Raw genomic sequence first — 12,152 nt, 5'->3', positions numbered from 1 at the left:
CAAGTCGTTCCAGTGCCATGGCGAGTCTCGGCTTTGTGGCGCTGCGTGTTTGTATGTGTACATGTTGTGTCGTGCTGGGAGACTTCGGTCACGCAAGGTTGATGTAGGTGTGAAGGATCCAACGAGCGACTTGGACGCGACTGAGAATGTAATGTTGCAATACGACCAGCCAGCGGGGTTGATGATGGACATTACTGGTACTTGAACCTGGTAGGCTCTGTTTGAGGATAGAGTGAACTCTGTCTTTGGTTATTTGCACAAGGATGATGCCTCATAGGCCCTGAGTGGGCGCGAGGCAGCCTTGTGTGGAGGGAGGAGAATCCTGAGGCATCAAGTGTGTCAATTCCGTGATGAAAAGGAAGGATGTGATGGACTCGTTTGAAATTGTATGAGAAGGCGTAATAGTGAGATGGAGGTAGTGAGTGAATCAGAGAGTGATGAACGTGAAAAGGGAGAGAGGAGAGGAAGTTGGGTGATGAGCTGAAGGCTGTTTGATAAGGCCATGGGAGAGAAGAGGTGGTAAAGCGATGAGTAGATGGTAAAATGGGCGAGTTGGAATACAAAGTGAAGATATCGCGAACAAGACTCTCGACGATCTCTATCTTGTAAATATGGTAAAAGCAATGTATCAATGCATATCAACGAGTTCTTTGTGCTGTGGTTGATGGGAAGCAGATAGAGGGCGTATGATCCGTCAAGGCGGGGTTGAGAGGAAGGTCAGCAGACAAAGAGAAAGAGACCATACATACCTACCTTGACAAGATACTTACTGTATGAAATGGTCAGATACGAATGGTCGGAGACGCCTGATTCAAGGCCGTAATAATAGAGGTTGAATCGATGTTGTATGTTGCATAAACATTGATGTTTCTGTCTGTCGGTTGGTGATTTTTTCTTTTCTTTTTTTCTTTGCAGACTGAAATTTGGGGGGTTTAACGAGGGTGGGCTTTCTCTTTTTTTGGTGGGGGAAGGATACTGGGCTTTTTTGTTCGCCTCGTTAAGGTATTTACACTGTAGACGGGGACACGCCTACGGGTTTAGGGATTGGTTACCCTGTAAAGGACCTAGAAATTGGTGACTAATTGGCAATTGCCCTTAATGGCTGGTTTTTGGTTTCTACATCCAAAGGAACTGAACATGATTTGATAGAGTTGTCACGGACAAGAAGGCACAATAAAACATAATGGTTATTGTTACCTATTATGAACAGTCTTGGTATGGATCTGGCCGTAGACTCAACTGAACTGTTCGGGTCTGTTCTCTTCATCACTCTAGCAGGAACACAAGTGTTGATGAACATCTCAATATGGCTTTGTTGAACTATTCTGAACAACACACTTGATACAGCGAGTGTACATTCACATGTCGTACGTATAAAACAGATATCTATTCCTTTTACAATGTTATCAATTCCCATACATACAAACCCGTTCCAATCAAAAGCACAACTAACACAACAGTCAAAATGTCTTCCTCCTACTTCACCTTCCAATGGCCCCGTCCACAGGACAACAACTTCATCTGCTGGCACCGCGGCTTCGACAACCCCAACCGAAACATCATGGTCGCCCTCCTCGTCCCCTGGATCCAATGGCCCAACAACCCCCTCGACGACGCAAACTCCCACTGGACAGTCATCCAGGACAAGGCGCACCAGGCTGTAACCCAGTGGCGCCGAGCTCTCCGGGAAAAGGTCTCGGGTGAAGGACATCAGAAGCACATGAAGCTCACGAGTATCATCCTCATGAATTCGCAGCTGAGACTGACTGTTGATAGCTTGGGAGAGGGCGAGGAGCACATGATGCTGTTCTATGGGTTTGCGGCGGATGAGTTGATGGACATGGAGGATGTCAGGGATGTCAGGATGGGTAAGAGTGTTATCAAGTGGATTGGCGATGGACAGGATGCGTATCCTGTTTTGAGAAACTTTAGGTCGAGGGTATGAAGAGGTATCTAGGAGGGTAAGTAGGTAAGTGTGTAGTCTACATGCTGGACATGTAGAGTCTTGTTTAGAGTAGATCGTTCCTCATGAGTTTCAAAATTATAATGTATGTATGGTACAAACCACCAAAAGTATGCCTATAAATATTGCTTCTAAATGTGCTTACAGTGACCATTCAAGTCTGTAGACGTCACTTTGTGGTTTGTTCTTCCACTTTTCGATGTGGGGCACAAATAATATCAACCAAATCAACTTGTTTATATCAACAACCCTCACTCTTTTTCATACTATTCATACAAACAAATAAACCTCACAATGACCTCTTCTTCTCCCTCAGAACGTGCAGCCGCACTCGTGCAATGGGCAACTTCCAACGGCGCCACCATCAACCCTTCAGTACAAGTCTCTCACTTGCCCGAAACAGGCCTCTCATTCTGCGCAACAGCACCTACATCGCCCTTTGACACAATCGTCAGCATCCCTCCCTCTCTAACTCTCTCCTATCTCAACACTCTTCCCGGACGTGACGATCCGAAACCCTTTAGCTCGAATTTTCTGGCCAAGACTCCGCCTCATGTCATTGGACGCTTCGTTCTCATCAAGCACTTTCTTCTCAGAGAGTCTTTCTGGACGCCGTATATACAGGCTCTCCCGCAACCAAACGACGTTGATTCGTGGTCTCTTCCACCCTTTTGGCCTGATGAGGATGCAGAGCTTTTTGAAGGGACGAATATCGAGGTTGGTGTCGCCAACATAAAAGCCAATGTCATGCGCGAGTTCAGAGCTGGTTGTGATCTTTTGGACAGGGACGATTGGGAGCCTGAGCTTCTAAAACAGTTCACTCTACCACTATATCAGTGGGCGTACAGCATCTTTTCTAGCAGAAGTTTCCGACCAAGCCTTGTTCTAGGACTAGAAGACCAACAACGTCTCCCCGAAAACGTCAAACTGGACGACTTTTCTGTTCTCATGCCGCTCTTTGACGTGGGAAACCACGACATGACCACTCAAGTACGATGGGAGCGTGACGAAAAGAGCAACGACTGCAGTCTCAAGGTCGGAAAGGCGTATCAGCCAGGAGAGCAGATCTTCAATAACTACAGCATGAAGACAAACGCCGAGCTACTACTTGGTTACGGATTCATGCTCCCCGAGACAGAAGAGTTGCACAATGACTATGTCCACGTGCGAAAGCGTCAACCCGCTCAGGGTGAAGCTACAGAAGAGTATTACATCTCGCTCCGCCCTATCCGACACGCCAGCTCCCTCCTCGCACGAACCAAACAAGCCGTAAAACTTAAAGAATCCACATCCGTACTCGGCGCCTTCCAGCATGTTCAGCACGACATGGTGTGGGACATCTTCTGCACTCTCGCACCGCCCGAGCAGCGCGCGCAGTTCATCTGTGAGGGCTCAGAGCAGGAGCAACAGAACAAGTTCTTCAGTGGACAGGTCAGTGAGGACGGACGGATGTTTATGCAGCAGACAGCGGCTATTATCCAGCACAAGGTGATGCAGGAGCTGGAGAGGCTACTAGAGACGGATGTGGAAGTTGTTGGTGGAGGGGATTTGACGAGGAATCAGCAGTTGGCGCTGGATTATAGAGCGAGATGTAAAAAGGTTCTTGAGACTACGCTCGAGGCTATGGATATGGATGAGTTGTTTGGTGAGGATGAAGAGGAATAGGTCTAATAGACTGAGAAGGGGAGATAGATCTCAACTAAAAAGTAGAGAGGTTTAGAAAATGCCTAAACTGGTAAACTAGTTGTTACTTGATATATAAGAGTAAATGTTCAATATCGGGCTTGTTCGTTTTATGGGTGTTATTGGCTTGTACTTGGACATCAATCCATTCACTGGTTGCATATATTTCCACATGCAGATTTGGCTTCACATTAACTCCACCCACTTAGTCGTGACTCCAATCCACTCATCAACTTCCCTTTCAACAACAACCCTCCATCACTCAAAGAGAAAAGACGCCCCTATCATTGAGGACTCATACTACCCATCCTCAAAATCTTTCCCACCATGACAGCCTCAACTTCATCGTCCCGCAAACTCATCCATCTCATCACCGATATCGACAAGTAAGTCTCTCTATACAACCCATATCTACACTATCTCTAACAATCCCAGCGCCCCTTTAGACTTTGAATCCAACTTTGACCCTTACTACCGTCTCTTCCTCTCTCCAGACCCTCGTCCCCATGGCTTCATCCTCCCCGCCACAGTATCCCTCATGCCATGGCCCAACACCTTCACCATCGACCACTCAGCCCGTACCGTAACGCTGACCTCGCCACCATCTTCTTCATCGCTCACAGAACACGCCAATGCAGCGTTTCAAGAAGCCGTTGACAAAGCTATCGACGACGATCTGTTTCCTATTCTTCACAAGGAACACAGCGAGTACTTCCGTATAGTCGGCGCTAGGAGTTTCGTCCAGGTTGAGAGATTCGCTGCTCCTCTGTTCGGTATTGCTACACGCGGTGCTCACTTAACGGGATATGTCCGTGAAAATGATGGAGAGATCAAGATCTGGGTTGCGAGACGAAGTCGCCATCTGTTCAGCTACCCAAGTCTTCTAGACAGCACCGTAGCCGGCGGTATAAAAGCCAGTGACACACCACTCGCTTGCATCAAAGCCGAGTCCACAGAAGAAGCCTGCCTTCCGCCAAACTTAGTATCGACACATGTCGAGCCCGCGGGCGCCATCACGCTAGCCAACATCAACGCCAAGTCGAAGCTGTTCCACTCAGATATCATCTATGTGTTTGACTTGGAGATGCCGAGAGATGTGGTTCCGCGGCCTGGCGATGACGAGGTGGAAGAATTTGTGCTGATGGGTTGCGGAGAAGTTGTTGAGAGGATGTTGAAGGGGGAGTTTAAGCCGAATGTTTGTCCTGTCATGATTGATTTCCTTGTGAGGAGGGGGTTTATCACGAAGGAGAATGAAGGGGATTTTGAGGAGATTCAGAAGAGGTTGAGAAGAGAGATTCCCGTGCCGATGGAGTCTGATGTGTAACTTATCATGAAAGACATGGCGCCTGTGGGTTGCATAGAGAGGAAGCTAAAGTTGGGTTCTGCATTGCATGCTCAGTAGCTACAGACAAAGATGAGGTTATACCAAGACCATTATATGGAGTACACAGTGAGTTTATTTATCATAGTCTAACCCAAAACCCAATCGTTATATACTATCCCATCCAATATCCATCTCTTAGTGAAACTCAGCCTCGACCCTTCCATACCGCACTCCATCAACCTTCAACTCAAAGCCCAGTCCCGCACTCTCAACCCTCATCTCTAGTGTAAAATCTAGATTATCAAACTCAACTCCCCTCGTGGTCGTCAACCTCGTAAACAGACTTCTCGGAACGGCGTTGAGGTCTGTCGTGAGGGTACATACGTGGATTAGATCCCTCGTGTATGCTGCAGGAGGCTCGTCGGCGTCGCACGCTATCAAGTCATCTGTGACGATGAGGGATTGGCCAGGGCGGAAGTTACGTGTGTAATGGAATGCGATCGGGGCAAGCGGTGATAAAGCCTCGCCCTGGGATATGTCAGTAACTATACAATTGATAGGACGTAAAAAGGAGACGTACCTTGGCGATGTGCCATTGCATTCGGTCAGATACCATCCATCGCTCCCACAAAGGAGACCAGTACCGCTCACTAACCGAATGCTTATCCTCATCATACACAGTCGCATACGAAGTTCCATAGTGCATCCTCGACTTACGAGAAATGACCATGTTACCCTCCAATCCTCTCAAAACAGCACCACGTACAACCGCCGTCCAGGCATACACAGGCTGCATCACTTCAATAGAGCCCGTCTCCTGCGTAGAGTTGGCATTGGCGTGCGTAGGCCGCTCGCTGTACGGAGGCGGAGCGGCGCTTGTAAAGTGAGACTTGAGACGACGGTACAGGTAGTCGCTCTGGCCAAAGCCTCCCACCAGCACGATGCCGGATACGATGCCGCCCTTTGATCGAAGACCTGAGACCTGGCCTTGGACAAGATCGCAGACTTCTTTTACTACGGGTTCGAAAATGTCTTTGACCTGCTCTGCCGTCATGACCAAGAAGCCCGAGTCCAGCCCAGCTTCTTCATCGTCTGGAAGACCAGGGAAACTAGAAAGAAACATTAGCAATATTCAGAATAAAAGGTTCAGTGGGGTATACATACGGAACGTTGACTTCCTGGTGTTCATCCTCGTTAAAGTTTCGTTTAACAAACTCCTCAAAGTATCGAAGGCCCATTTGCCACGTCTTTCCCTTCTTACTCTTCATCTCGTCAAAGCGTGTTTGACCAAGACGGCCTCTAACATGCTCTTCAAAGCGATAGTTCAAAAAGGCACTTCCGCACAACCCTCCTGTTCCAACTGCAGACTCCTCAACTCTGAGTGGCTTGAGAGAGATAATCTTGTACGCAATCAAACTTCAAACTGTTAGTGCCTGGAAATGTTTCAATGGAGTAAAGTCAACTCACTCAACGGTACCGCCTCCAGCGTCACAAACGATAAAGTTATCGCCCACGTTGAGGTGATTAGGTTGGATCGCCTTGAGTGTATACACAGCAGCAGCTTCAGGTTCACTAATCATCTGGATCTCAGATCTGGACCCCATACCCGCTCTCTCAGCAGCTTGCAGCGTCGTATTCTTGGCCGCATCACTCCAAACAGCTGGACACGTCAAGACAAACTCAACCTTTGTCGACGCCATAAACGACTCTCCGTAGCGACGCGTGAGGGTATCCATGGTATGCTTATAAACCTGGGTCAAGTAGTCGCTCACAGCGTCAACAACATTCTTGTTGAAACGCTTCAGCTGAGCAGCAGTGTCGAGAGGGCTGACGTAAAAGGGGAGTTTCTGCGAGCGGTCGAGGAAGAGCTTGATGCAGCGCAGACGAGACTCCTCGGGCTTAAACTGGAAACCCCATTTCACAGTTGGTTCAGTTCCTTGGGGTGCATTGGGAGGGTAGCTGTAGGCGATCTCAGTCGGGACTTTGTCCGAGGTGATGCCATTGCCGCCTGGCCATGTCTTGATGATTTCTATATCATCAGGGGTGGAAGTGTATACAGCAGCGACACTACGAGGGTCAGTATCTCACATAATCTTTAGAATTGCGATACTTACCCAGAGAAAGTAGTACCGAAATCAACACCAACGATCAAGCGGTCGTTTAGAGGCGTCTGCTCTCTCACCAACTCCCTAACAGGGCCATTGATAGCTTCTGTGGAGCTTGGCGGTGTATAACTGTTGAAGTAGTTATTGCGACTATCGCGATTGCGCTGACTACTTGTGCTTTGTCGGATTGGGAGATTGAGACTCATGATGACGGTGATTTCCTTTTGCTAAACAAGTCGAGTCTTAAGCCAAGCCAGTCCGTTTTATCATGAGTCTAACAACCGTTTTACCCCTCCCCCGCGTGAGATTGATGGCTGACCGTTTTTGTTCTTTGGTGAGATGATAGATGAGGATGAGGTTCAAGAAATATCCTAGTCCAATATGAGAGTAGATATTTCAAGATATTTTTCTTTCTCTCTCTTTTTCAAATCTCACTGCGCCTCAACTCATCCTTCAACTGGTTTGCCTCGTCGCTGACTGGTGAAACGTCTACCGTTACGGTTCGATCTCAGACGAATAGAAAAAACAAACTTTCAAGAATCGCAAACTAATCCTGAAAGAAAAGAAGAAAAAAGGAGAGATCGTGTAACACGTTTTTAAAGGAGGTACAGAGAAGAGATCGTCTCTTGTTTCGTAATGGCCACTCACAGCTTTTGTCGTCAGTTCTTGGCTTGACTTGTTAGAGTGCTGCCTAAGGTAAGCGTCGTGATGTTCCTTTAACCACGTGACGTCGGACTGATTTCATCTCATCCCATCTCAGTATACGGTCACATATCAGATCAACTATAGACAGAAACTTCAATCGGTTTCATCCATTAAACAATGCCAATGACAATACGACGATACCCCAACGGTGAAACCTGTGTATTTGCTTGTTCTTGTACATGGTCTGAATAATGCTGTGCAAATAATACCATGCATGCTTGTCATCATTCTCAATGCAATAACTAACTAACCTCACTACTCAAGCCACCTCATCTCCCATCGTCAGCCTAATTAATTCGGTTGCCTCCCCGCTTGTTACAAATGTTGCCTCACTGCGGAGTATCCGTATCCCAACCATATCTCTCACTCATAAAGGGAGACCGAAACCTTCCTTCAAGATAGATTTATGAGACCTTCAACATTCTTCACTCGTCACCAAAGGACCATTTCTATCAAATCATCATCAAAGTCATCCCAGGATATGTCACAATGCACGTGTGTGGCGACTCACTCACCATCGTAAAACGTCACAATGTATAGCAGTAGTATGATAAGATGAAACGGTAATTGTTTTGTTATTTTTCCTTAATTAACCCTGTGATTCCTCCTCATATCATGGCATTCCACCTCTTGTTGCCGGGTATAATGATAATTATATACAGTTCTCTCATCATCAAATCGCAAACTGGGTTCTGGCATCCTAGATAGACTGTAAAAACTCAATTCTATTCGGTTGGCAATCTCCCAACACATCGACTGAGAATGGCGACTGGTAAATACGCAATGACGACCTTTTATACATCCTCCAATACGCAACGCAAATGATGACTTCTTCCTGTCCATCTCCCAAGAGGCGTCCTGTTGACCCTTTTTTGTCCATCCACCAAGCAGAGACAACCTAATATGACAAAGAGAAATGGCCGGTCATATTCAGCCCAAGAACCCAAGACTCCGTTTCCCCTTCTTATATATAGTGAGACAAAGGAAAGAAATGGATTGAGTGGTATGTGATATTGCTTCAAGCAGATTGCTGCGGCTGCGCTCGCCTGTGGTCTATAGGGGTATTTGATACTCAAGGTATACGAAATAAAAACAAGAGCAAACGGTTGCGAAAAGGGAGAGAGATTGCGAAGAGATAATAATAATAGTATGTGCAAAGGCGGCGTAAATTCCGGCCGGGTATTTGGTGAAGCGTCGAGCGTGCTGAAGAGAAGGGGGAATAAAGTATGTATAGTCAAGCCAATATGCCCAAAAGTCAAAAACCGCCCACGTTGCAACGATGGTAAAAAAAGATAAAGAAAAAAAAGGGTTCCATATCGTAACCCAACACCCAAACACCATGACCATGCGAGTTGATATCAAAATAACTTTTCCACGCCGCTGGACGTAATCGTAACAGGTTGCGCCCAGATTTTTAATCCTAAATGCGACTGCCAGCAGCCCAAATACTGGCTGATGCCGACGCTGCCCATTCGCTCTCCTCATACGGCGGCGTGGGCCACTTGTACTGATCAGTCCTCTTGTTTAGATCAAGAGGCTTGGGAGTAATAGCTTGCCCATCGGCGAACAACACTTGGTTGCCGTTCGCTGAAGGCGAGGGAGTGGGGTATGGGTTCATTAACCCAATGTTGCTAGCCGATTGTCGAAGCGGCTTATTTTGGTTTTGTTCCATTCGCTTCATGGCTCTTTGTGTTGTTGTCATGGCCTCATCCATGAGCTCTTCCTCCTCATCAGGAGCCTCGTACTGATGCACACCATGAGTCGCTTGGGCTCGTCGTGTACGGCTAGAGATGGGACCACCCCGTGCAGCACCGATCAGGTTGTCTACTGACCGGGCTTGTTGTTGAGGTAGCGAGTGATGTCGCTTGAGGGTGCTGGTAGGCGAGACCTGGTGAGCGGGCGGAACGGGAGGTCTCGAATCGAGGTTGGTCTGAACATCTCGGAGGGCCTTGTCAAGAGATTCGTAGACCTCGGACTTGGGAACGGGAGCCGGTTGTTGCGATTGGTCGATAACCATGGACGACCGGTTGCTACCCCAAGGGCCACATCCAACCTGGGCCTCCAGGTCGTCGTCATCATAGGAGGGTGAGACGGGGGTCTGATGTCGTCCCGAGAACCGCCTCGCACGCTTTCGGAGATGTGAAAAGAAGCTCTCCTTCTGTCCACTCGGAGGGGAGGCGAGGCCAGAATTCCCATTGAGAGCCCGTTCGGCTTGTTGCCGATGCATTTCTGTGTAGTTGTTTGTGCTTGAAGCGACAGAGAGCTGTCGGCCAAGTTTCTTGGTCTTCCCCTGGCCATGTCCATTAGCGTAAGCGTCGTCGTAGGCATTGTTGGCGCGGGCATTTACAGCATCAGGGATTGGCGAGATTGGCCGCGCAGTGGGAAGGATGGGCATGGGCGCCACGTTTGAAGGGCCGTTTGTCCAAGTAGCTCTCTTTCCGGCGGCAGGGCGGGCCTTTGCGGCGGCAGGTTCAGGGGCAGGACGAGGACCAGCAGGCTCCTTTGTTTGTGTCTGCATGGTGGCCAGGTCGGTGCTCTCAGAACGGCCGATAAGGGACTTGCGGAACCAAGATTGCTTGACGGAAGTTGGGGTAGTAGAGGCCTCCTTGCTGCTTCGGCTGAGATCGGACTGCTTGCGGCCCAGGATTCGGGAAGCTGATGACTTGGGTCGAGTAGGATCAACGGCATCGACAAAGTATTCGTGGGCGATAGCTTGTGACGAAGTCGGGCGGTTCTTGGGGTCCCACATCAAACACCAGGTAACGAACTGAGCCAGAGACGCAGGCCACTGCGGTGTTTGCAGAATGGTGTCCATGGCATGAGGGGCCATCTTGGGGAAAGAGAAACCCAGCTTGCCAGCCAACCTTGTGCCGTCACGCCAATCGCCTCCACCGACTCGGTTGCCTGACTTGTTGTACCAGTTACCTGGGCTACCCATGATCTCACAAACTCGCCAAACTTGGTCCACCTCGTTTCCACCAGGGAAGAGCGGCTTCAGCGTGGCAATCTCAACAGCCATAGCACCAACGGCCCAGATATCGACAGGAGCGGAGTACTCTCCCGCTCGTAGGAGGACCTCGGGAGCACGGTACCATCTTGTTGAGACGTATGTGGTGTAGGGAAGCTTGGAGTGTGTCTCACGGGCGAGACCAAAATCGGCGATCTTGACGGTGTATGTGGGTGGGGTTGAAGGCGGAGTAACGAGAGAAGAGTATCGTCGGAAGGTGTTGCCAGCATCATTGTGGCCGGATGTTGTGACAAGAATGTTTTCGGGCTTGATGTCGCGGTGGAAGAAGTGGTGTGAGTGGATGTGTTCCAGACCCTGCATGATCTGGTAGAGAATGCTCTTGACGCTACCGTTGTCAAGACACTTGTGGTCGCGAGCCTTCATCAGTTGGTACAAGTTACCCTCCATGTACTCCATGGCGATATGGAGCTTCTTAGAGTAGGGGTCCAGGAAGATGTCAAGAGCGGGAACAAGGTGAGGGTGGTGTGGTAGTGTGCGTAGGAAGACGACTTCACGAAGCTCCAAGCATGGTTGCAGAGACTCAAAAGTCTTCTTCATAGTCTTGATGGCAACCTGGAATTGGTTAGCAACTGTCACACAGTAGGGTACACATCGTATCGGCTTACCACTGTGCCTCGGCGGGCAACGTTGGCACCAGCCGTCCGGACTCTACCCAGGACGACGCTACCGAAGCTACCATCACCAATTTCCTTCAAAACTTCAAATCGATCCTCGAGAGAAAGATGCTGGCCGTTTGCACCCCGGTGGGTCAAATCACTTGGAACAGTCATGATGTCGAGGTTTGATCGAGACACTCTATTGTCGAGATGCAGTGACACGCGAGGAGTCGGGGTCCTGGGGTTCTCGATATTTGCCGGCGGGCGTTGGAGTATACCTAAACCAGGCCGGAGACGATAAGCTCTATCAAAGAGCTAAGTATCGAGTTACCGGAGCATTCAGATGGGCGAAGTTACTGGTGAAGACGATGAACGAAGGTTGTGGGTTGGTGTGCAGAGCAATTGTTTAGCGATAGGCGGGTTGTAAGGTTGTCCTGCTAGAGGTTTAATTGTAGGAGGAGATATAGTGGCGGTGTTCTTGGTTGGGATGAAGTAAAGTAACGATGGACTGAACAGAACAATGGGATGTCGAGAAGGAGGGGATGTAAATGGAGAGAATAGAATTATTCAAGACGACGATGAGAATAAACGTCAATCAAGGAGATGAGATCGTCCCAGAGGGTCCAGGTTCCAGAAGAGCAAAAGGAGTGACTGAAGTGAGGGTGATTGCAGAAGTGGATAGGGTCGATATTAACGAAAAGGAGAGGGAAAGCTCTTGTCCAGGGCCAAGGGCCAGGGGGGGGGGGGG

General features: G+C 48.8%; 5 protein-coding genes across 5 annotated transcripts; 3 read left to right on the top strand and 2 right to left on the bottom strand.

The window, feature by feature from the left end:
* Nucleotides 1-1,465: 1,465 nt before the first annotated feature.
* On the top strand, nucleotides 1,466-1,945 carry FPSE_10235 (uncharacterized protein; the record flags this gene model as incomplete). Its single annotated transcript, XM_009263352.1, has 1 exon — nucleotides 1,466-1,945. One exon carries the CDS (start codon nucleotides 1,466-1,468, stop codon nucleotides 1,943-1,945), a length of 480 nt encoding a protein of 159 aa, XP_009261627.1.
* Nucleotides 1,946-2,257: 312 nt separating this feature from the next.
* On the top strand, nucleotides 2,258-3,628 carry FPSE_10234 (uncharacterized protein; the record flags this gene model as incomplete). The annotated part of the gene is made up of 1 exon (XM_009263351.1): nucleotides 2,258-3,628. The coding sequence occupies one exon, from the start codon at nucleotides 2,258-2,260 to the stop codon at nucleotides 3,626-3,628; it is 1,371 nt and encodes a 456-aa protein (XP_009261626.1).
* Nucleotides 3,629-3,973: 345 nt separating this feature from the next.
* FPSE_10233 (uncharacterized protein) lies at nucleotides 3,974-4,970 on the top strand (the record flags this gene model as incomplete). The annotated part of the gene is made up of 2 exons (XM_009263350.1): nucleotides 3,974-4,032; nucleotides 4,082-4,970. The coding sequence occupies 2 exons, from the start codon at nucleotides 3,974-3,976 to the stop codon at nucleotides 4,968-4,970; spliced, it is 948 nt and encodes a 315-aa protein (XP_009261625.1).
* A 195-nt stretch (nucleotides 4,971-5,165) lies between these two features.
* On the bottom strand, nucleotides 5,166-7,281 carry FPSE_10232 (uncharacterized protein; the record flags this gene model as incomplete). The annotated part of the gene is made up of 5 exons (XM_009263349.1): nucleotides 5,166-5,498; nucleotides 5,551-6,079; nucleotides 6,135-6,386; nucleotides 6,438-7,037; nucleotides 7,085-7,281. 5 exons carry the CDS (start codon nucleotides 7,279-7,281, stop codon nucleotides 5,166-5,168), a joined length of 1,911 nt encoding a protein of 636 aa, XP_009261624.1.
* Nucleotides 7,282-9,200: 1,919 nt separating this feature from the next.
* Nucleotides 9,201-11,578, bottom strand: FPSE_10231 (uncharacterized protein; the record flags this gene model as incomplete). The annotated part of the gene is made up of 2 exons (XM_009263348.1): nucleotides 9,201-11,360; nucleotides 11,414-11,578. The coding sequence occupies 2 exons, from the start codon at nucleotides 11,576-11,578 to the stop codon at nucleotides 9,201-9,203; spliced, it is 2,325 nt and encodes a 774-aa protein (XP_009261623.1).
* Nucleotides 11,579-12,152: the final 574 nt, after the last annotated feature.

Source organism: Fusarium pseudograminearum, chromosome 2, assembly GCF_000303195.2.
Source record: "Fusarium pseudograminearum CS3096 chromosome 2, whole genome shotgun sequence".
NCBI lineage: Eukaryota > Fungi > Ascomycota > Sordariomycetes > Hypocreales > Nectriaceae > Fusarium > Fusarium pseudograminearum.
The sequence above is the reverse complement of the archived record's forward strand: the minus strand, read 5'-3'. Positions and strand labels throughout refer to the sequence as shown.